Below are 24,369 nucleotides of genomic sequence, written 5' to 3'. Positions count from 1 at the left end.
CCATGTTGCAAGGATCTGTACACAATTCCTGGAAGACAGATGTACCAGTTCTTCAATGGCCCGCATACTAACCAGACATGTCACCCTTTGAGCATGTTCGGGATCTTTTCTATCAACGTATACACCAGCATATTCCAGTTCCTGCCAATATCCAGAAACTTCGCACAGCCATTGAAGAGGAGTGGGACAACATTCCACTGGCCACAATCAACTGACTGATCAACTAACTCTATGCAAAGGAGACGTAACGCTGCATGAGGCAAAAGCTGTCTGTGACAAACAGATGCATATCTGTATTCCCAGGCAAGTCAAATACATAGAATAGGGCCTAATTATTTTTTTTGCAAATGACTGGATTTTCTTTTTACTAAGTCATTAAAATCTTTGAAATTGTTGCGTTTATATTTTTGTTCAGTATGAATACATTCTGTAAACGTGTGCAACACGTTAGGACATAAAACGGACCGCGTTCTTCATTTCACTTGTCACATAATTTTACATTATGAAGCTTACCGTAGTTCTCCAGAACGGTTGAGCCAGTCACGTGTTTGTTTGCAAATAGCACAAAGGGACACAGCCGGAGCAGAGTCCAGCTGTGTATTGACACGGGTCGCGTTTTATATTGAAAGTCAACTGTTTTTTGCTTCAATAAAATTAATTCAGGGACGTGCAACTATACTTCCCCTTCATATAAAATACATTAGTGCAAAACAATAGGCAGAACATAGCTTAATTTATCAGATAACAGAAGCGCAACGCTATATGGTTGGTAGCCACATGAGTAAATAAGCTTAATGTTTTTGCAAGGACATCATATTTTTCGTGTTTATCATAGAAAGAATGTAGCCAGCTACATTTCCTGAAGTTTTTTTGTTAAAAATGTTATCTTTAATTTTACCAGAGAAAAGTAGGCTGGCTACACCAAGAAAAGTACAAGAGAAAAGTAGCTACACTTCAGTCAGAGCGCTGTCTGCTGATAGAATGCCTGTTTATGAATTTGCATCCGAGTGGAGAAAAGCAACTGAAGCATGAAATTAGTCTGATGACGAGCAGAAATTACAAGCATCGTAGAGCTGCGCTTCCAAACGCGGCAAGTTATTTATTATGCATTTTATACTTTTTTTAATGATTGGAAAAACTAGTATTTCTGCATTAACGCTATCTAAGCAACTGACTGAAATAATGTGACGGGTATCATATAGTGTTCGCTTTCTGAGGTGTTTGAGAAATGAATGCCCGTTGGATGAGTTCTGTACATCTGCCACTGCTTGATTTCCTTGCGTTTATTTCCTCTCTTCTAGCAGAGCAGGCAGGCCCGTTGCCCTAGCGACTCCACACAGGCACAGCGTGTACACATGCTGCTTCAGAGACCGTACAGTTCTTCCTTCAGACAAGCATGCGGCAAAACTTTGTTCATTTGCACAATGTCTCTCGTTCACATTCGCTTGTAAAATGTCCAAATTCACCAAAAATGACATTTCGGTAGTTCCTTCCTATACATGTATAACTTTACGAGTTGGATTGGCTACCTTAATTTATTTTCGTTTACGTTCATTAGCATTTTTAGCTAGCAGCCTCCGTGGAATTTCGATATTACGTATGCTAATTTTGTTAGCATTCTGGTAGACACCCAATGGGCTTGTTTTTGCGAACCTTGTGTAATAAACCTGTAATAAAAATCCAGAGATGAGAGGACGGTATAACAAATTCTGGTTCCCGCCGGGCCCTAATCAGTAGGCTATTAAACAGACTCAAACTGGCAACAGGAGCAGGATCTCTTACTGTAGATATACAGTACCAGTCAAAAGTTTGGACACCTACTCATTCAAGGGTTTTCCTTTATTTGTACTATTTTCTACATTGTAGAATAATAGTTAAGACATCAAACTATGGAATCATGTAGTAACCAACAAAAAGTGTTAAACAAAACAAAATATATTTTGGATTTTAGATTATTCAAAATAGCCCACTTTGCCTTTGACAGCTTATCACACTCCTGGCATTCTCTCAACCAGCTTCACCTGGAAAACTTCTCCAACAGTCTTGAAGGAGTTCCCACATATAATGAGCACTTGTTGGCTGCTTTTCCTTCACACTGCGGTCCAACTCATCCCAAACCATCTCAATTGGGTTGAGTTCAGGTGATTGTGGAGGCCAGGTCATCTGATGCAGCACTCCATCTCTCCTTGGTCAAATAGCCATTACACAGCCTGGAGGTGTGTTGGGTCATTGTCCTGTTGAAAAACAAATGATGGTCCCACTAAGCGCAAACCAGATGGGTTAGTGCTGCAGAATGCTGTGGTAGTCATGCTGGTTAACTGTGCTTTGAATTCTAAATAAGTCGGCAACAATGTCACCTGCAAAGTATCCCCACATCACACCACCTCCATGCTTCACGGTGGTGACTCCATATGCAGAGAGCATCCGTTCACCTACTCTTGCGTCTCAAAGACACGGCGGTTGGAACCAAAAATCTCAGACCAAAAGGACAGATTTCCACCGGTCTAATGTCCATTGCTTGTGTTTCTTGGCCCAAGCAAGTCTCTCCCCATTGGTGTCCTTTGGTAGTGGTTTCTTTGCAGAAATTTGACCCTGAAGGCCTGCTTCACGCAGTCTACTCTGAACAGTTGATGTTGCGGTGTCTGTTACTTGAACTCTGAAGCATTTATATGTACTGCAATTTAACTGTACAATTTCTGAAGCTGGTAACTAATGAACTTATCCTTTGCAGCAGAGGTAACTCTGGGTCTTCCTTTCCTGTGGTGGTCCTCATGAGAGCCAGTTTCATCATAGTGCTTGATGGTTTTTGCGACTGCACTTGAAGAAACTTTCAAAGTTCTTAATTTTCCAGATTGACTGACCTTCATGTCTTAAAGTAATGATGGACTGTTGTTTCTCTGTGCTTATTTGAGCTGTTCTTGCCATAATATGGACTTGGTCTTTTACCAAATAGGGCTATCTTCTGTATCCCACCCTTACCTTGTCACAACACAACTGATTGGCTCAAATGCATTAAGGAAAGAAATTCCACAAATGTACTTTTAACAAGGAACATCTGTTAATTGAAATGCATTCCAGGTGACTACCTCATGATCTGTTTGAGAGAATGCAAAGCTGGCAAAGGGTGGCTACTTTGAAGAATCTAAAATATTAAAATTTTATTCCATGTGCTATTTCATAGTTTTGATGTCTTCACTATTTTACAATGTAGACAACAGTAAAAACCCTGGAATGAGTAAGTGTGTCCAAACTTGTGACTGGTACTAATAATACCTAACGTTATTAGAAAAACATTAAAAAAAACAATATCAAAAACACTTGTCTATCCTGTCAGTTATTCACACACCGAGTCTATTACCTACATTTTAGCATTTAATTCTTAACTTATTTAACTTAAAAGACACTTGGAGAGGTGAAACAGTGAAGAGTAACACGTGTGTTCTTAAATTCACTCTTTTATACACTTCTGAGTGATGCACGAAACTATGGCAGGACGCACGTAGACAGTATACAGCTGGCTTTGTCAAAAACAAAGACGGGAAACTAAGCCAATATCTGACTAACTAGCGACACAAACTGAAACTAGCAATTTTATTAATACACTAGAGTCTATTCACCATGCATTTTACCGTGTGGCTCAGTTGGTAGAGCATGGCACTTGTAACGCCAGGGTTGTGGGTTCGATTCCCACTGGGGACCAGTACCAACAAATAGGAAAATGTATGCACTCACTACTGTAAATCACTCTGGATAAGGGTGTCTGCTAAATTACTAAACTGTAAACTCAGGAATAACGCTTAAGTTATTTGTAGCATACGTTAGCTAGCAAGTATTTGAAGGTAATGTTAGCAAGCCCAAAGTGATTTTTGGAGCAGGTTAGGACAGCATTTTCACTAACCATTTCCCCAACCTTAACCTCAGTATCCTAACCTGCTGCGTAAATTTCCCAACCCTGCTACGAAAAAGTAACTTAGGTAACGAAGTGTTTCGCAGCTAAACTAGTTACAGTACATACAGTAATAGTTCGCGTACAAGCGTATGCTGATCGTCGTGACACAGGCAGCTAGCAAGCAAACTCGATAGCTAAGTAACGACGTTAATTCTGACTAGGAAAATAGTGCATGCTATGGATCGAACAAAAAACGATTGTGTAACGTTAGTGTCACTTATGTCAGCACTGCATGCTAGCTTTATGGGTGTCCGATGTATGCAATTAAAACTAGCTAAGCTAAGTTAGTTAGGTCGCGCCTAGAAACATAACGAAATGTTATGGCTCGCCCTAGCAAAGCACGTAGCTAGTTAGTAATAGTTGTTGTAAGCAAACACCAATTTCAACTGTTAGTAAACTGTCGAGAATGGCCGTTTTGGGAGTTAATTCGAATTTTGACAGCCAGTACTCCGCTCACAGGCTGCCTTCCCCCATTCCATACAAGTCAACAAAACAGGCACCTTCGCTGGCTAACTAGCTAGCTACAACTGTTTAGATCACATCGGAAATAACGTGTATCTAGGTGCACTTGAGCCCCAAAAAATAAGCTAATCATTCAACATTACCTCCTGCAGCAAAATATGTTCCTTTTCTTTATTTTTCTCAATCGATGTTTCTCGTTTTATAAAATCCACACACGATCGATTATCTTTTAGAGCTTTAGCTAGCTGGTTGCACACAGGAGAGCTAGGCCTCACGCCCTCCTTCAAGGGTTTCAGCTCAGTGATTGGCCAGATTAGGTTTGTAGGCATTCACTGGATACGTTCTGTGGATTTGTTTGGATGACCTCGTTGATAGATTGCTATATGAACCAATCAGGCAGAACGAACTGGGCAGCATATTTTCCGGTTGTGAAAAGGGTTAACCTCCAGGAAGCGTCATTTTACGATATCAAAACGAAAATGGTACCAAGATGGGTCGTCACTAGTTACCACAGCCACAAAGTCATAAACCCCGCCTCTTTCTACAATTTATTTTCCTAATATCTGATTTTAAACCTAATCTTAACCCTAAACACAATGCTAACCGTATGTCTAACACTTAAATTAGAAAACCAACAAGCAAATTGTTTTCATATTTTCACTACAGCATTTTGACTTTGTGGCTGTGGTAACTAGTGGTAACCACCAAAATGGTAACAAAATGGGTACTACTGAAATCCTTGTAACTGTTTATTTTAGGAATGTACTGTTGATCCAAATGTAGCCATGTTCCTAAACAGTGCAGTATCCTTTGCAAAGAAATACGTGTAAATGTTCTTACAACCAAAACCAATAACATGGATTTCAGGCAATGCGTGCCCCCCAAAAAATGTAACATGCGATAGTATATTAGCTATAATTTCAAATCAAATTGTATTAGTCACATGCGCCGAATACAGCAGGTGGAGACCGTACAGTTTAATGCTTACTTACGAGTTAAAGTAACTATGCATAAATAAGAGTAGCAGCCATGTAAAAGAGGGGGGGCAGTGCAAATAGTCTGGGTAGCCGTTTGATTAAACGTTCAGGAGTTTTATGGCTTGGGGGATACAAGCTGTTTAGAAGCCTCATGGACCTAGACTTGGCGCTCCGGGTACCGCTTGCCGTGCAGTAGCAGAGAGAACAGTCTATGCCTAGGGTGTCTGGAGTCGATTTAGTAGTGTTTCAAATGCCGTACTAAAATGGACATAGAATTAACTACAGTTTATTTTTTACAAGACTGTAGTCATAAAACGGACACCTAGTAAGGGTGCCAAAAAGGCACCATTACATCCTTTGTTAGCGAGAAAGTAACGTTTCAAATTTCCAATTTTTATTTTATAAAAAGGTTTATTGGAAAATTCTGCACTTGGTAAAAACACGTGCAAGCAAGTAACTTCTAATACTACATATCAAAAAACAATTCTAAAAATATACAATTTTAGAAAATATACATTTCCAGTTTATGCAAATATGAGGTATTACTAACATCTGCAGCCACTGGCATTCATTTTGCAATATTGGAATACAACAAGCAGAAATATAAAAATGAGCAAAATTTCAATTCTGGGTTTTAAATATTTCCTGTTGAACCACCAGAGAAAAGTTTAACAGAGCTAGGTGTTTAAGTGTTCTATAGCCCTGCCTTGAATTAAAAGCATTTTGTGGGACACTTAAACAGAAATTGTGCACAACAGTCCAAAGGTTACACATGACATCTTTGGGCTTGTTCAGAAACAGTGTGCTACGACAGCAGTTAAAGGATTAAGGCAACATACATTTTACAATTAAAAGGGATAATTGACATACAATTAAAAATTATGACAATAAATTGGAACAAAAGTCAACTTTATAGATTAGTGAAAGGTATAGATTTCTGGTGAGTAAATCTGCTCCCCTCAAATTGAAATCAAATGTTCATTAACTCCATCAGATTACACATGGGAAAATGTAAAGTTTTGTAAAGAGTAAACACACGAAACAACGAGTATGTTGTTACTGAAATGACCCTCATGTCCACAAATGTTTAAAAATAACTTGGGGGCGAGGGGGGTTCCAATATCAAATCCATACCGACACTTAAAATGATTTTTTTTTTTATGGGGTCGCTAACAGATTTATCAGTTGTGCTTTGCTTAAGAAATACATGAGTTAAGGAGAGTTCTATCGGACATCAAACTTAGAATATAAAATATTCAATAAGGGAGTGTTTCCTAAATATAAAAGTGTATGCAATTGATTAACATGTCTATCTGCTCTAACAAAAGATTCCGCAAAGTATACACAAGTCATCTTAAAACCACATGTGCTTGAAGGAATTAGACTTGTGTATTAATTTTGGCAGTTCAAGTTAAAATGCATTGTTAACAGAAGAACATTAAGGTTACAGATACATTTGATCAAGGCAGTTTAATTACATCAACTACAATTAATGACAAATAGGACCAGAGAAGAGGGGGTGGCATTTTGCCAAACAGACAGTGTTACATTTGCAAAATATATTAGGAAAAGTTATTATTTTTGTCTTTACTGAAATGCTTAACTTCCCTCATAGTTCATGTTGTCTCCATGCTGGTCAAGCATGTGGAACAAGTTATCACCGTCCACTGCTGTATCCTGGGAAGAACTGGTTGAGAATGGCTTGGAGGGGATTGTTGACAGTCATTGGGTTGTTTTTCCCCAGATCGTGCCTACATGCCGGGCATGAGTACACCTCTGCCTTGAATGACCGCTGAAGGCATTCCTATAAAAAGGAAAAGTGAAACTTTCAATCTCTTGTCTATTTTTCTTGCTCTCAAAATGGACAGAAAGGCAAAATGTCAAGGCTAGGAAAGAAGATCAACTTACCCTGCAGACATTGTGTTGGCACTCGGTGGTGATAGGTTGAAAGACCACTTCTTGGCAGCATATACATGAGAAGACTTCCTCAACTTTGTTCAGGAATTTCTGGAAAAGCAAAAGTAAACTTAAGTACCTAGTATCCAAACCCATGGTGAGGAGAATGACTTGGAAAAGCAGAAGCTGCAAAACCAAGTCATTTTACACATCCTAATGCTTTCTATCAGCCCTTCAATGGACATAACGTAAAGACAATGCTTAGTACACCACCAGTGATGATGACAATCAAAAGAACCAGCATTAACATCAATGCTTGCCTGGTTTTAAAGCTTCAGATGGTCATATCAAGAGCCATTGGCTTTGCATTAGTCTCATTGAGATAAAATATCATCCTATCTGGATAAGGGTAAATTCAATTCCAATGGTGTGAAATCTGGCGAGGACTTTCTTACCGGGCCAAGGGCCAGAGACTCCATGGCTTCACCCCACAGCTTCCTGTTGGACTCGTCACCCTTGATCCAAGCCTTCTGTTCTTTGGTCAGTTTATAAGCCTCAACTTTCATCTTCTTGGGAGTTCCCTTGGCTGGTGACGACTTCTCTTCAGCTACAAAATAGGTTAGGAGAGGTAGCACATGGACACAGAAGGTTAGGAGAAAGAGATGGACACCCATTTAGATCTTACTCCAGGGTCAATACCACTCATGACTGTAAAAGTGAGAATAATGTTCATTAACCATTTGCACCTATATTCTGTTGGAAATCTGAATGCTACCATTGTATTTTGTGTGGCTAAATCTAATTTTGCAGCTACTTTGAAGTACCCACCATGAGACTTTCTCTTCCGCTTCCCTTTGGTGGGTGTTTCAGTCACCTCATTTTCCTTCTCCTTGTTCTCCTTCTCCTTGGCAGCCTGGGCCTCCAGATAGCCCTCAGGATACTACAACATATTAAAAGATGTAGACTCATCAAAACGAGCCCTAAAAAGGCATAGTGGCCTGAGCTGCAGCTACCAGGATAATCCATGCCTATACCTGCATTGTGAGTCCCAGTTTCTTGATGCGTTCCTTGCCATCCCGGGTCCATGGCGCTGGTTCGTCGTCGTTTCGTTTGAGCATGTACCTCCAGACCAGGAAGCCAGACTTGCCCTTCTCTGGCCAGTATTTCACCACCTGAAAGAGATGAGGGAATTCTTATCAGTCAACATGGAACCACAGGACAAGACAAAGGAAGCAGGCTTGTGAATTGCTAAGGGCGTAACAATACACAGTATTTTCATATTGAAATTAATTTCAGATTCAACATCCCCATTTCATGCCTGTGCATTCCCACCTTGTAGATGCCGTCGTATCTGTTGCCGTCTTCGGGGCTGAACTTGCTATGCTTGCGGCCCTTGGAGCTGCGCACCACCCTGACCGGCTTGCCTGCCTTCCAGTCTTTGGCCTCGGCCCCGTCCTTCTCGTTCACCGACGCGTTGCAGTTCAGAGCCAGAGCTCTGGGTCACACAGGCAAATGAGGATTGGGTCATTCAAATGATAATCAAATTGTGGATGGCAGTGAATAATCCATGTCAAAACTCACTCAATACTTTAGACAGTTTAAACAAAAAATAAGATGTCCTACTTAAATAATTTTGAATTATACTGAATACAATAAAAGGTGAATTGTTAGAACCGGTTATGATTGTTAAAAACAGTCAAACTAAAGCTGAAGAGGCATAGACATGCAAAGCAAATTAGCCCAGGCTTCCACCTTTCACCCTCATTTAAACCACTATCACACACGTAGCATTAATAGTGGCATGGGGAAAGTTGTGCTGGTCTGCTTAATACATGTAGGAGAAGAGTTAACAGACCACACTTCACTGTAGCACAGATATGGAAACCAGGGGAGGTATACCAGCACCAGTGGGTGTTCTCTGTGCAGAGACGTACCTGTTCATATTGGTGAGTTTCTGATCACACGACTGTTCAGCTGTCCTCTTGTTGCCAGACAAGTCTCGTCCTCCTGAGCCGGTGTAGGTGAACTCGTTGCCATTATCCTGGGAACCAATTGAAAACCAGAATTTGCACAGTGACTTCTCATGCTTAAAGTGTTCACAACATTCCGTTACACCTAGTCAGACTTAATCTTCCATTTACTTTTTTAAACCATGTACATTATGGGCACATGTAGTAAAGAAAACATGGAAGAGAGCCTATGTACCTGGTCGTCTTCATAACCCCCTGCCAGCACTAGGGAGTAAGATCCATCGTTGCTCCTCCCATGGATCCCAGCAACATGTGGCCTGTGACAACCAGACTCACTCACCTGTACACAGTGTTTAATGTCAGAGAACAACCTACCAGGACCGACAGCCATCACAACAAACACTAAGGGGTTCATTCAATCAAATCCACATTAGCCACCCACAAGACTCCTTTCGACATTGTCAAATTAAAATGATAAATGTTTTTAGGGTATATTATGCAAAAAAAATAATACTGCAGTTATGGCTTTGCTCTTCAGCCTGTTGCAAACAGAAGTGACTCACCTGGACCCTGAACTTCCAAATACTTCCAACGGGGACGCCAGGGACTGGGCCATAGTGGTTTGAGGGCACGATGGTGCACTGCTTGCTGCGGCCGACACAGGCCATGCCCTGATAGGAGAAGAGGTTGTGTAAAAACTCTTGGGTATACGCAGTCTACTAAACTAACAACAAAGTTCAGAAGGGCAACTGGGTGTATGACATCTCAGGACCCATCATTACACCTCTGCTATGTCACTAAGAGGTAGATCCACCCATCAATGTTCCTCAATGCACTTACCTTTCCCCAGTCTCTCTGGCTGGTGGAGCTAGCGGATGCCATTTTGGATTTCTTCTTGCTGTCCTTGAGTTTCTCTCCTGCTAGGACCACTTCACTGGCATCGTTGCGGCACTCGGGGCAATACCTAGATAAGTACAGAGGTTAGAGCAAGCAGGGAACAGGACATCCATAATAAATGATGCAGTATAAAGCCACTGCATGGCTCATGTAGTGTTAATATAGGCATGGGGGAAAGTTGTTCTGGTCTGCTGAATACATGTAGGAGAGAAGACAACTCCCCCAATGCAGAGGTAACAGACCACACTTCACTGTAGCACAGATATGGAGACCAGGGGGAGCAACACCAGCACCTGTGGGTGTTCTCTGTGCAGACTTTTTTTCTTCAAGTAATTTGGACAGTACAGCTCATGGTAGAAAGAAAATAATGAATAATACTCAATTCAAATTGGCCAAATAAACAGCTTGAAATCAAACTCCATTTAGAAACATGCTTCAAGTGCCATCTGAATCAATGGCATGACTAAGACAGTCACATAAGCAGCTCTAGAAGGGGGCACTGGCCAGACGAACAGACTGCCAGCACAGACATCAGTACTGTAGTTTACTGACCAGTCATCATCCTCGGGGAGGCTGGTCAGTGGGGGGTTAAGGCAGTAGATGTGGAAGGCCATGTCACACTCGTCACACAGCAGCTGCTTGTCAGGGTCCTGCTTCACACCGCACACGTGGCAGTTGCACCAGCGGCAGTTCTTTTTGAGGTCATCTTTGCAGTGTTTGCACTCGGGTCCGTTTGACCCTGGAGTAAAAACAGGAGCGAAGACAATGTCAGCCCTTTGACTTGGAAATGTTGAGATGAGTACTGTAAACCCTTCAGTAGGAGATGCATGTGTGTACTGGGAATATTTAAGATGAGTTAAGAGTAATTCACACAATGCTTAGCATTTCCACACGTTTTCCCTTTCTGCAACACATGATTTCCAGTGTTGTGTTTCTGACACTGATGTGTGTTGGGGTTGATGGTCACGACACTTGATACCGAATGTTATGGGTTGTTCTCATATCATTTGATAGTGATTGATGTCAGAGTTACTGAAGGCACAAGGACATTATAGTATTTTATTTATTTATTTGACCTTTATTACCTAGGCAAGTCAGTTAAGAACAAATTCTTATTTTCAATGACGGCCTAGGAACCAAATACTGTGGTAAGCCTTGTTCAGGGGCAGAACGACAGATTTGTACCTTGTCAGCTCGGGGATTTGAACTTGCAACCTTTCGGTTACTAGCCCAACGCTCTAACCACTAGGCTACCCTGCTACCCCATTGATGACATTATGAACAACGTGATTCTGTAGCAGCTGGCAAAGTCAGTCTATTGTTTTGACTTCGTACAAGCCTCACAGACTGATGTTTAGAGAACATTAGATACCGTCTGATTAGACCATGGCTCTCCAACCCTGTTCTTGGAGTTAACCTCCTGTAGGTTTCTGCTCCAACCCCAGTTGTAATTAACATGATTCAGCTTATAAACCAGGTAATTATTTGAAATCAGGTGCGCTTGATAATGGTTGGAGTGAAAACCTACAGGACTGTAGCTCTCCAAGAACAGGGTTAGAGAGCCCTGTATTAGACTATAAAGGGCCTGTCTCCAAGAGGCCAGTGAGATATTTTCTATGCTTCTGAAGGCATTTCCCTAAATTCTAGTATTAAACTAGGTTCATCTTTGATTAATATTATCAACAACTGCTCTCATTTTTAGTTTGCCTGGAAATTCCAGTTACAACCAGTGTATTGGATGAATCCACACAAGCAAACTAAATATGCTCAGTCAGCACTTTGTAAAAAACAGAGTATGAACATATTGATTTGTGCAGCCATCATAAAAAAACGAATCTCGTGCTGGATCGAAGCTAGTCAAGATTAATCCCAGTCTCTATGGTAACAATAGTATGTGTATGTTGTTTTCTAACATTTGCCTACAACGTTGAACTATAGCCTGATTTCAGCCTGCAGAACGTTTGCAACTCTGCATGTGCTTTACATGCACCCTCATCCTTCATGAAAATCAGGCTGATAAATGCACGGACCCTACACGAGAACAGACTAAACACGTAGTCAATTATTTACATCAGTGTATAAAATGTGTTGATACTTCAATTTGCATTGATATTAGTGAGAGTATGAGTAATGGAGGGGATGGCTGCCGTTTTACGGGCTCCTAGCCAACTGTTGTATTTACTTTTTTCCCCCGCATTGTGCGTAACTTATTTTGTACCTAATGTTGCTGCTACCATCTCTTATGATCAAAAAGAGCTTCTGATATCAGAACAGCGATTACTCACCTCGAACAGGAAAAATATGTTTTATTTAACGAGTGCAACGCAAAGGATGTACTACTTTCGTGACCAGGCCCAAATCCACGTCATTCACGTGAAGATGGAGGAAAAAGGAGGCCGTGGTGCCCTGTGAGAATTCGGAGACGAATGAGTAAACCTCGACCACCGTCCGTGCCTTTGGCCAACTTGCAATCATTGGGAAAAAAACTGGACGATCTACGATTAAGACTATCCTACCAACGAGACGTAAGATATTAGTTTATCTTTCACCGAGTCGTGGCTGAACGATGACACGGATAATACAGTTGGCTAATAATACAGTTTTCCGTGCATGAGCAGGACAGACCAGCTACGTCTGGTAAGATGAGGGGCGGGGGTGTGTCTATTTGTCAATAACAGCTGGTGTGCCATGTTTAATATTAAAACGAGCCTCAAGATATTGCTCGCCAAAGGTAAAGTACCTCATGATAAGCTGCAGACCACACTATCTACCAAGAGAGCTCTCATATTATTCGTAGCCGTCTATTTACCACCACAAACCGATGCTGGCACTAAGACCGCACTCAACAAGCTGTATAAGGCCATAAGCAAACAAACAAAAAAATATCATCCAGAAGCGGCGCTCCTAGTGGCCAGGGACTTTAATGCAGGCAAACTTAAATCCTTTTTACCTCATTGCTACCAGCATGTCACATGTGCAACCAGGGAAAAGAAAATCCTAGACCACCTTTACTCTAAACACAGAGAGGCATAGAAAGCTCTCCATCACCATCTATTTGGCAAATCTGAGCATAATTCTATCCTCCCGACTCCTGCTTAAAGCAAAGACTAAAGAAGGAAGTACTAGTGACTCGCTCAATACGGAAGCGGTCAGATGATGCAGATACTACACTACACTACAGGACTGTTTTGCTAGCACATACTGGAATATGTTACGGGATTCATCCAATGGCTTTGAGGAGTATACCACCTCAGTCACCAGCTTCATCAATGAGTACGTCGACGACGTCGTCCCCACAGTGACCGTACAAACATATTCCAACCAGAAGCCATGGATTACATGGAACATCCTTACCGAGCTAATGGCTAGATCTGCCGCTTTCAAGGAGCAGAACACTAATCCGGAACTAGATGAACCATCAAACAGGCAAAGTGTCAATACAGGACTAAGATTGAATCCTACTACACCGACTGACGCTTGTTGGATGTGGCAAGGAGTGCAAACTATTACAGATTACAAAGAGAAACCCAGCCACGAGCTGCCCATTGACGCAAGCCTAACAGACGAGCTAAATGCCTTTTATGCTTGTTTGAGGCATGCAACACTGAAGCATACATGAGAGCACCAGCTGTTTCGGACGACTGTATGATAACGCTCTCGGTAGCCTATGTGAGCAAGACCTTTAAACAGGCCAACATTCACAAAGCCGTGGGGCCAGATGGATTACCAGGACGTGTACTCAAAGCATGGGCAGACCAACTGGCAAGTGTCTTCACTGACATCTTCAACCTCTCCCTGTCCGAGTCTAATACCAACATGTTTCAAGCAGACCCCCATAGTCCCTGTACCCAGAAGGTGAAATTAACCTGCCTAAATGACAACCGCCCCGTAGCACTCACGTCAGTAGCCATGAAGTGCTTTGAAAGGCTGGTCATGGCTCACAACACCATCATCATTACAGAAACCCGAGATCGACATACCACCAACAGATAACAATCTTCCTTTCCCACCTGGACAAAAGGAATACCTATGTGAGAATGCTGTTCATTGACTACAGCTCAGCATTCAACACCACAGTGCCCACAAAGCGCATGACTAAGCTAAGAACCCTGGAACTAAACACCTCACTCTGCAACTGGATCCTGGACTTCCTGACAGGCGGTAAAGGTAGGCAGCAACACATCCGCCACGCTGATCCTCAACACAGGGGCCCGTACTTAATCCCCTCCTGTACTTCCTGTTCACCCACGACTGCGTTGCCAAACAACTAACACCATCATTAAGTTTGCTGACGACAACAGTGGTAAGCTTGATCACCGACAAGACAGCCTACAGGGAGAAGGTCAGAGACCTGGCCGTGTGGTGCCAGGACAACCTCTCCCTCAATGTGAGCAAGACAAAGTAGATGATCGTGGACAACAGGAAAAGGAGAGCTGACATCACCTTTTCCCCCTCAGGAGACTGAAAAGATTTGGCATGGGTCCCCAGATACTCAAAGTTCTACAGCTGCACCATTGAGAGCATCTTGACCAGTTGCATCACCGCCTGGTATGGCAACTGCTCGGCATCCGACCGTAACACCAGGTCCTCTACTCCGACAATTAATCCACACATAAAACGGTCAACCAAAATTGTTTCTAGTCATCTCTCCTCCTTCCAGGCTTCTTTTTCTTTGGACTTTATATGGCAACTAACTTTGATAGTAAGGTAAATACCACAACCAACCTCAGTTAATCTTTCAATCACCCACGTGGGTTTATGTTCCTAAAAACCAATGACAAGATGGGAGAGGCAGGACTTGCAGCGCGTTCTATGTCACAAATAGAATCAACTCCTATTTCAGCGCCAGGCAACCCAGACGCTCGTTGGTGCGTGCGAGCAGTATGGATGCAATGATTGAAAACGCGTGTCAACTTATTTTACAACGCTCGCAACATGTCCGGTTTGGGCATGGTGTAAGGCGCTACAGAGGGTAGTGCATACGGCCCAGTACATCACTGGTCCAAGCTTCCTGACATCCAGGACCTATATATTAGGGGGTGTCAGAGGAAGGCCCAAAAAAATTGTCAAATACTCCACTCACCCAAGTCTGAATGTTTTCTCTGCTACCACACAGCAAGCGGTACCGGAGCGCCAAGTCTAGGACCAAAAGGCTTCTTAACAGCTTCTACTCCCAAGCCATAAGACCGCTGAACAATTAATCAAATGGCCACCCGGACTATTTACATTGACACTCCCCCTTTGATTTTGTACACTGCTACTACTCTGGTTATTATCCATGCATAGTCACTTTACCCTACCTACATGTACAAATTACCTCAACTAACCTATACCGCAACACAATGACTCAGTACCAGTACCCCATGTATACAGCCTCGTTATTGTGTTAGTTGTATTTATAAAATAAAAAGTATCTTGAACTGGATTCTCTTATTTAACTAGGCAAGTCAGTTAAGAACAAATTGTTATTGACAAAGACAACGCTGGGCCAATTGTGCACCGCCCTATGGGACTCCCAATCACGGCCGGTTGTGATTCAGCCTGAAATCAAACCACGGTCTGTAGTGATGCCTCCGGCACTGAGATGCAGTGCCTTACACCGCTGCACCACTCAGTAGCATTGTGACTAAGCATTTCACAATAATGTCTACACTGGTTGTATTCGGCGCATGTGACAAATAATAACTATCCTACTGTGAACGTGGTTTCAGTCACCTCAAAAGCTCATCAGGGGTGTATACATTAGTCAGATTCTGGTGCAAAACATTTGGCACTGTAGCAAAACGAAAACAAGTTACTGAACAAATCCAGGTAGATCCCTTTGGGGGCGGCAGGTAGCCTAGTGGTTAGCGCGTTGCGTCAGTAACCGAAAGGTTGCTAGATCGAATCCCCGAGCTGACAAGGTAAAAATCTGTCCTTCTGCCCCTGAACAAGGCAGTTAACCCACTGTTCCTAGGCCGTCACTGTAAATAATTTGCTCTTAACTGACTGGCCTAGTTAAATAAAAATAAATTCTAGTTTTGTTCCCTTTGCTTTCTAGTGAATACACCCGATGAAACCCAGCTAAACAGCGCCAACTTACTTTTCAATGGACTGTCAGATCCCACTCCAGATCCATCCAATGCTCCAGGCTCCTCGATTTTGTAAATTTCAGTCAAGAACATGATCCTACAGTCGTTCAGGGAGTCACCGGCATCCCTGAAATAAAACACAAGCTCTTAGGATACCCGTCATGGTACTACTGTGCAAACAAAATGCTATACATAGCCAATGGAAAACTATGGCATCAACATAATACAAATGTGCAATCTATACCGCGTAGATAATATAACAAGTAATCAATAGAAACACACTATTGAATTATGCTATGAGAGACAATGTACTCTATCTTTTTGTTAATAAAAGCAGAGAGGAACAGGACCAATTATTACCCAAGCAGTATTTTGGTGTAGATCTCGTGCAGGGTGCGCGTCTCCCTCTTCCTCTGGATCTGGGCATCGTACCAGTAGCCGCGCTCTTTGGGTTCGTCAGGGTTGAAGTTGACCATGACCACCATGCCCACCTCTAGCTGGTGCCACTGGTAGACGGTGCGGGCACGCGGGCGCACATCCTTGGAATGCAGCGGCACCACGCCATTCTCCGGGTAGCTAGAGAGACCACACAGAGGCAGCGTCAGTATTCAGCTCAGATGCACACGGCAGGTGCTTCCTACATAATGGGGCTTTTGTAAGCTGATTGACATATCTGAAAGAACAGAAGCAGCTCTAAGTACTGTTTTGAATTCTGAGGGACTTGACTGCTGGGGGCACATTGGAGTAATACAAATCATTAATTTCAAAATGTTCCTCTGGTTTTTACACACTGGCAGGCAAAACAATGTGGCATGGTAATGTACAAATGATCAAGCACAAATATTTGTCATTCGTTTGCCAATTGTCATGTCATGGAATTGTATACATTTTTTGTTGCATAGACTTATCAGGAAAGAAATTAATGTTGAAGCCCCACTAGGAACAAGGTGTTCTGCAACAGATACAGAAACCGAGTGGTACGCTGTGGTATTGGCAGCATGTGGTCAAAAAGAAATGGGTGCATCCCAATAGTATCTCTTGTCCCCTGAAGCAGGTCTTCACATTAACTTTATTAACCACTAGTCCTTTAAAACGTGTCCACATTTTTTTTAACAAAGTCTAACACCTTTTTTACATCGTTGTTATGACGTTGTTATGACGCAAAGAACCACTTCACAAAATAAAATGCATTACTATATTTTTTAACCATAGAGAATCAGATAAATAAATATTCAAGCATGTTTCAAAATACAACTCTCCTGGAGGATGGTTGCCCATCCTTTGACATGAGGCTGTAGCCAATATGCATATCACCTACAATTTGTCCTGTGGGCTTTATCTTTATATACATGTAGGCCTACATGAAAAACAGATTTGAATATTATTCCAATGTTAGCTCTCTGATCCAATTCCGATAGAAGTAAATTGTTTGATATTGTGCAATGATTAACTCGTTTTTTTTATTTAAAAAATGTAGTTGTCCATTTGTACTACTTAAATCTATATTGTCATCCAACAAATATATATATTTTTTAATGTCCCAGACAAGAGTTTGTGTCGAGCCCTGTGAAGTGTGCACTCGTTCACTACTTCACACAGAATCTAAAAGCATTAGATGGGTGGAGACCTGAGCTAGTGAGAGTATCACAATATTTCTTATACCAGTCATTTCCTTTAAAAATCCGTAAAGGGAAGTGAACAAGTGCACCTTTTGGGAGAAAGGAGAGATAATTGGGACACGGACAATCAATTTCCCCATTGGTCCACCTCTTTACTAAACGGCAATAAGTTCCACATGAACACATCTGTTTTCTATACATGTTTGCGGAGGGTAACAGTCACCAGTGAGGCATGACATATCCATCCAATCTTTAAATATGAAATACTTGATAAAATGCTCACTCTTCATATTTGACATGGTAGTGAATAACTTCCTCTTCGCTGGGTTTAGTGTCAGAGCCCTCCTCTCCAGATGTCTTTGTAACGTTCACAATTTGGGCCTCAAACCAGGCACCCATGTTCAAGTCTCTGGCATCAACAAACTCGTTAATCTGGGGGGAAATTACAAAATTCATAGACATCGCTGAATTAACAATTGTTTTAAACGTATGTTTTGCAAACTTCAAATTAAGACTAGCTATTATATTCAACCCCAATTCAAGAACTCCAAAATATTAACAAAAATGCCATTTTAGATTTTAAGTTAAAAGCATAATTCACCCCATCAAATGATACCAGTACAGCAAATACTAGGGCTGTGTTTACCTTGTAACAGCCAAAGCCGGGGTCGACCAGGTCTGGCAAGTCGGTTTGGGTGGAGGTGCCAGCTGCCTGCACCTCGGCCTCCCCGTGGGTGGAGCTCTTGTCCGACTCACTCTGCGCCGAGCTACAGCCAGAGTCAGAATCAGACAGCTCGGCCTCTTTGTCCTTGCTTTTGAGGACAGCAGCAGGGGGCGCGGCCTGTCTAACAAGCAGCTGCACTATGTCGTTCAAACCAACGTTGTAGTCAAAGATTGTGTGGCCGTCCTCCATCTGGGACCAGAAAGAGAACATATTAATTCAGACATGATTACTAAGGACCCCAGCAACACAGTTGTAACTGAATTAAACAGAAAAGTATCCGTCTGCCCTACCTGCTTTCCCCGGTAGAAAAGCCTCTGCTTCTCTGGGTCAACCTTAAAGAGTTCCAAGATCTTGAGGCGCAGCTCATCCACCTTGGTAAGTTTGGACAGGGAGTCAATCCGATGGGTCTCCTTGCCATCCATGGTGCGCACTTGAATCCACATTGCAGCTGCCCTGTGCAAAAGGGAGCCAAACTGTGGGTTAATGGCAGTATTGCATCATCTGAGCTTCAAAAGCAGCATCATTCAATGTTTTTCTCCCACTTTCCTTTGAGTATTACTGTGCCAACTACTGATCAAGTGGATCAATCATTCATTATGTCCTTGAAGAAATACTTGCCCAAATCCCATTCAATGACTGGGGGAACATTCAACAAACATGCCATGCTGATTTTAACAGTGCGGGAAACTGGGTGAGTAAGCCACTCCTACCCTTTTAAATGCAGCTATTGCGACCCCATCCTGGCGCGAAGGCAGCGCTTGTATCAAACAACGTGGCTTCGCTTCCTGACAATGTTCCAAGCGCACATATTTTACCGTCTCGAAACGTGAATAGAATTGCTATAGTACAGTATGAAAAAATAAATATATAATTCGTATTTATTTTACATTAGCTAGCGAAGCTTTGTTCAGCTGGGAGGCTGGTTCTCTCGGGTCAGCTGGGATGAGCTACATATTGTTGTGGCAGTAACTACTACAGTTACTATAGTTGACCAGTTACTAGACCTGTTATTGTTGGCTGGTTAGCTTGCTACACAAACGAATCATTAAACAATATTGGGAAACAATTGACAAGCAGCTAGCTATTTCAATTGACTAACTAAAAATCCGGGAATTTAATGTAATAATTAGCTAGCGATGACTCAAGAAAGCGCGCTATTTTGTTTTCTCGGCTGGTGGACAAGTAACGCTAACTAAACATTAAATAAACAAGATCAGTCATATTCAGCCGTCGTAAACAAATATTTTTTGCAATAGCTAACGTTAAGTAAGCATCTTAGTAAGTTACAACTAACTAGCTAAGAAGTCATACTAACGTTGGTTAACAGCTAATGTAATGGGGGTAGCCATTGAAATGTTGAAACTAACTAGAGATAACGTTATCACCCACCATAGTAACAAATAGTACACTGATAGTAACGTTAATCGACATTGACAGCAAACCACGTTACATTAGCCAAGCTAGCTAGTTAACGTTAGCTTCAACATAAACTAATAACGTTGGAGTTGCTATAACTAGCTAACCAAAGGAAAGATTATCGTTAGATTGATCACACGTGCACCTAGCTTGTGAGTTACAATGCAAACTGTCGAGCGAAATCAGAATATTTAGAATTGACTACCAAAAGTTAGCTGGTTGGAATGAGGCATTCACTGTACCAAGTTAGCTAACAACTTTCAAAAATCAAATTTGCCAAAGAAGAAACATTACGTTACCTGTCTTTTTTTTTCTTACAAAATGCTAATAATTATATGACGTTTATTAAACCGTCCAAAAAAAGTAATCCTATACTACTTCTTGATCAAATTCACAACTCTTCCGTAGACTGCTTTTAGAGGACTCAAATCAATAAGACTCTTCAACAGCGAATGTCGCCCGCCTTCTTTCCGCTATTGGCTATTACCATTCTGAATTTCTCACTGATGGGCTGTAATTCCTGTCAATCAACACTGTGACCGGAGCTTAGCCTCAGCCCGCGAAACTAGTGTCTCGCTGGCCTTCCCTCTTCCGAGAGTACGACGAGATTGATTGTACCGTCAATTTACACAAACACAGAAACAGAACTGTGTTCTACAAATTTTTATCACAAACTTTTAGCACAAACGTTATGCCTGCGCGATTACAGATCGACACCAAACGTTAGATACATTTGACCAACAAAAAAAATTTACAATGTGATTTCTTCAAACTGAAAAAACGACTTTCTCATAGCAAAGTTGATGGTCACAGCCATGTCCTTCCAGAGCGTCTTGTTCAGTTTGGCGGGAGAATATCATGCCAAGTGTGAATAAAGTAACATCAAACTCCGTTTTTGTTCACAGTTAACGGTAAACCTCCTGATGCCATGAATAATGTTTTTATATTCATGCCTCTCATACAACCCAGCACCAAAACTATTCATTCCTTGTTTTAAAGGACTGCACCCCGCTTCAAACGCCATTGTTCATTTTACCACAACAGCGTGATAGCGTTGGTTCTTTGGATTTTATATAGCGGTTGGTAACTAACTTTAAGGTGCATTACCATCAACAACTGGACTGGAGTGTGGAACAAAGACGAGGAAGGTTTAAAAAAAATAATCATACCCATTATTCTCATCTCCCTAAGGAAACGAAATACATAATTAAATACTACATCCCCGGAAGATTTTCTCAGCAGTTCACTTTAAGCTTGGCTCTTCAACACCATTACTTAATTCTAATAACAGACTCTCCCTTTCCCTCCCATATTGCTGCCACTGAAATATGTTCCACTGTCTCCACATTGATCACACCTCCCAGTTGGATGTTTTCATTTCAATTTGCTGTTGAGCTTTGTGTGTCCCAGTCTCAGCCTAATGACACTTTCCTACCTGAGAACCTCCTTGCCTCCACCTTTTCCTGAATCGTGTACAAAAAATAAACAGATGAGTATACAAAATCTTTGTGAGGGGAATCCATATTACTGTGCTTGCTACTCTATCTAGAGGCCATCGAGAAAGCATCAAAATGCATTTGGCTTCATAATATTCTTTAATAAAACTCTCAATTATTTTGATTCCTATTACCATTACTTCAGAATAATAAAAGGATATAAAATAAATGAATACTCCTTTTATTGACAAATAATAAAAACTTAAGCTTTCCTTTACAGCAACAAATAGTCTTCAAAGTATGTGACAGAAAATGAATGATGCTCTGCATCTAACAGAAAATAGACATACATATGAGAAAAGTGCTATAACATTAAACCCATAAAGATACTTATCAGCACCATAATCAAAATAAACCCCATGTGAAATGCAAATCAGCAGCGTTGTTTGCCTCAGTATTTAGGAAAAAGAGATGTGGATCAAACCACAATTTAGGAGAGTGTAAACTTAACCGTTTTGAGCGGTTCTGGGTCTGCAAACCGTCTGGCACCTTGTCCGGCAGACTCTATGGTAGCATCCTCTGCTACAGACTCTACGACAGACCCTCCGAGGAGCATGTCCCTCGAGGTTGAATTCGGACTCACCCTATACAAGTACAAACAAGGAATGTTTAAATTCATAGTGTTCAATATACATAGTAGGTTGACAATAAATGTGGCTCAATTCACAGTTGTTTCAGAGTCCCGCAATAAGAGCTATGTCGCTAATGTTCTCTGGGTGTCACTGAGTAGACTGATACCCCATGTCATTAATCCACAATCCAGAGGCAATTGCCCACAATGCAATTCTAAAGTCTAATACATCCGGTGTGATTTCAACAGATTGCCCATACCAGTTTGGGTAGGGTCCAATGACTATGTACTTAAGAGGGAAAGAAGTTGGGCCATCCTAGAAATGTTTACATTTACATTTTAGTCATTTAGCAGACGCTCTTATCCAGAGCGACTTACAGTAGTGAATGCATACATTTCATTTCATGCATTTTTTTTTTTCTTCTTCTTTTTGTACTGGCCCCCCGTGGGAATCAAACCCACAACCCTGGTGTTGCAAACACCATGCTCTACCAACTGAGCCACAGGGAAGGCCCAGTTCCCTGTTTATCTCTAGTCTTTATGATGCTAATGTTCTCTTTGTCAATATGAGCATTTTATTTTGTACAGTTACCAATTTGAAGACCATTTGTCATTAGCTAGATATCTCAATATCTGAGGTGCTGTTCGTTTTAACATCATCTCCCTGAGTCTACCTTTAACCATTAGTGGAGGAATATCTGAGGTGCTGTTTGTTTTAACGTCATCTCCCAGAGTCTACCTTTAACCATTAGTGGAGGAATATCTGAGGTGCTGTTCGTTTTAACGTCATCTCCCAGAGTCTACCTTTAACCATTAGTGGAGGAATATCTGAGGTGCTGTTTGTTTTAACGAATGTTTTAGAGTAATATAATATATACAATTTAGCAAATGCTTTTTAGTGACTTACAGTCATGCGTGAATACATTTTTATGTATGGCTTGTCCCGGGAATCGAACCCACAATCCTGGCGTTGCAATGCTCTACCAAGATGTATGGCAGGGTTATGAATGCTTTGTGAAGCCTCAATTTAATGTGATTTATAAGGCCTTTATTAAGTGGCATCACTTATAAAGTGCAGGTTTATGTAATATTTGACATGGGTATTTATGTCACACAGTTAGGTCACATTAATGAACCCTATAAAAAGCATGATATATGGTTATAGATGATTTGTGACATATTTGTGTAGTGTTTATGAAGACTTTATGAAGCCTTTATAAGCTGCATGTCATTTAAAGCGGGACCATTTTTTGTTATGTGTCGAGAAAATCATAATTATTCACTTTCTTTCACATACTTTGAAGATTATTTGTTGCTGTAAAACAAAAGCTTAACACTGTGAGATGAAAACATTGTATTACCCTTCAGAAATACGTGCAATAGGCCTCTGATTATCATTTCTAGAACATTATTCTGGAAACGTTGAAAATTCAACATTGGGCTTCAATAGTAGAAAAAAATGTGTGGTAAGAAAACTGAGAAACTATATTAAAATCACATCAAAATGGATCAAAAACATTTGACCACAGCAAATGTTAGTATTTTCCTATCAAAAACATATTTTTAAAGGATAAACTATTTTGTGGGTTTTCTATGTATGGAGCAGATACACTAAATTTGTGTAGTCAACCAGTGTGGTGTCAGACGAGTGTGTCACGCCCTGATCTGTTTCACCTGTCTTTGTAATTGTCTACACCCCCCTCCAGGTGTTGTCCATCTTCCCCATTATCCCCAGTGTATTTATACCCGTGTTCTCTATACCCGTGTTCTGTACCTCTTCACACCACCCTGGATTACTGACCTCTGCCTGCCCTGAGCCTGGCTACCGTTCTGTACCTTTCTCACTCTGCTCTGGATTACTGACCTCTGCCTGCCCTTGACCTGTCGTTTGACTGCCCCCTTGTTTTTGTAATTAACTTTGGTTACTTCGAAACTGTCTGATTCTAGGTCTTCTCCTGAGCCTTGACAGAGTGGACAGTTTTCCAATGTTTGAGGCTACTGAAGCCACAATAATCATACTGACACACAACAAATATTAGTAAGAGATGCATGTGGGTCTAAGGAGATGCATTATATAGTGTTTTTATTTTATTTTGTAGGACCTGTACGGGGTACAATTTCAGAAATGTATTTTTGCAATGTTGGGTTTCAGTGTTAAGCTCTTGTTCATAAATGTTGAGAAATTATTCTGTCAATAAAAGGAGTGTATACATTAATTTTATTTCCTTTCATGAGTCATTAAACATGCATCATTCCGCAGTAATGGTTAATAGACATCACAAAATAATTGAGAGGTTTAGTAATATTGTGAAGTGTCACAG

General features: G+C 41.3%; 2 protein-coding genes and 2 non-coding genes across 8 annotated transcripts in view; 1 reads left to right on the top strand and 3 right to left on the bottom strand.

The window, feature by feature from the left end:
• LOC106574093 (lysine-specific demethylase 4B) overlaps positions 1–4,724 on the bottom strand; it is an 86,388-nt gene extending 81,664 nt beyond the window's left edge. For all 3 annotated transcript variants that reach the window (XM_045697358.2, XM_045697357.2, XM_045697359.2), the window contains exon 1: positions 4,555–4,724. The gene's annotated coding sequence lies outside the window, so the exon portion shown is untranslated. The remainder of the gene's footprint in view (positions 1–4,554) is intronic.
• On the top strand, positions 3,631–3,700 carry trnat-ugu (transfer RNA threonine (anticodon UGU)). Its single transcript has one exon. It is a non-coding gene; the product is annotated as a tRNA-Thr (tRNA).
• Positions 4,725–5,779: 1,055 nt separating the features above from the next.
• On the bottom strand, positions 5,780–20,439 carry LOC106574092 (E3 ubiquitin-protein ligase UHRF1). Of its 3 annotated transcripts, none has more exons than XM_014149640.3 (17): positions 20,281–20,439; positions 18,856–19,018; positions 18,488–18,754; positions 18,125–18,273; positions 16,583–16,798; positions 16,234–16,349; positions 10,704–10,890; positions 10,095–10,218; positions 9,818–9,925; positions 9,490–9,594; positions 9,219–9,325; positions 8,617–8,779; positions 8,319–8,456; positions 8,113–8,224; positions 7,740–7,891; positions 7,297–7,395; positions 5,780–7,192 (listed from the first exon to the last, which is right to left on the bottom strand). In XM_014149640.3, exons 2-17 carry the CDS (start codon positions 19,006–19,008, stop codon positions 7,046–7,048), a joined length of 2,343 nt encoding a protein of 780 aa, XP_014005115.1. In that variant the 5' UTR covers positions 19,009–19,018; positions 20,281–20,439; the 3' UTR covers positions 5,780–7,045. The 3 variants fall into 3 exon arrangements, with proteins under 3 accessions (XP_014005115.1, XP_014005119.1, XP_014005116.1); XM_014149644.2 differs by having other exon boundaries at positions 18,856–19,013; positions 20,281–20,438; XM_014149641.3 differs by lacking the exon at positions 20,281–20,439 and adding an exon at positions 19,276–19,297.
• LOC123727948 (small nucleolar RNA SNORA22) lies at positions 10,328–10,465 on the bottom strand. The gene has a single exon (XR_006759910.1). It is a non-coding gene; the product is annotated as a small nucleolar RNA SNORA22 (small nucleolar RNA).
• Positions 20,440–24,369: the final 3,930 nt, after the last annotated feature.

The sequence above is a fragment of the Salmo salar genome, chromosome 16, assembly GCF_965601325.2.
Source record: "Salmo salar chromosome 16, fSalSal1, whole genome shotgun sequence".
In the NCBI taxonomy this organism is placed as follows: domain Eukaryota; kingdom Metazoa; phylum Chordata; class Actinopteri; order Salmoniformes; family Salmonidae; genus Salmo; species Salmo salar.
This window is presented reverse-complemented; position numbering and strand designations above follow the sequence as displayed.

What these genes read in the sequence shown, in the direction of transcription:
- LOC106574092 (XM_014149640.3), bottom strand. Translation starts at nt 19,008, where the DNA reads ATGTGGATTCAAGTGCGCACCATGGATGGCAAGGAGACCCATCGGATT. An exon ending in TACCATGTCAAATATGAAGA is followed by an intron (nt 16,799 to 18,124) that starts GTGAGCATTTTA and finishes TGGTCTCTCTAG; the next exon opens with CTACCCGGAGAATGGCGTGG. An exon ending in GCCAGAGAGACTGGGGAAAG is followed by an intron (nt 9,926 to 10,094) that starts GTAAGTGCATTG and finishes TTCTCCTATCAG; the next exon opens with GGCATGGCCTGTGTCGGCCG.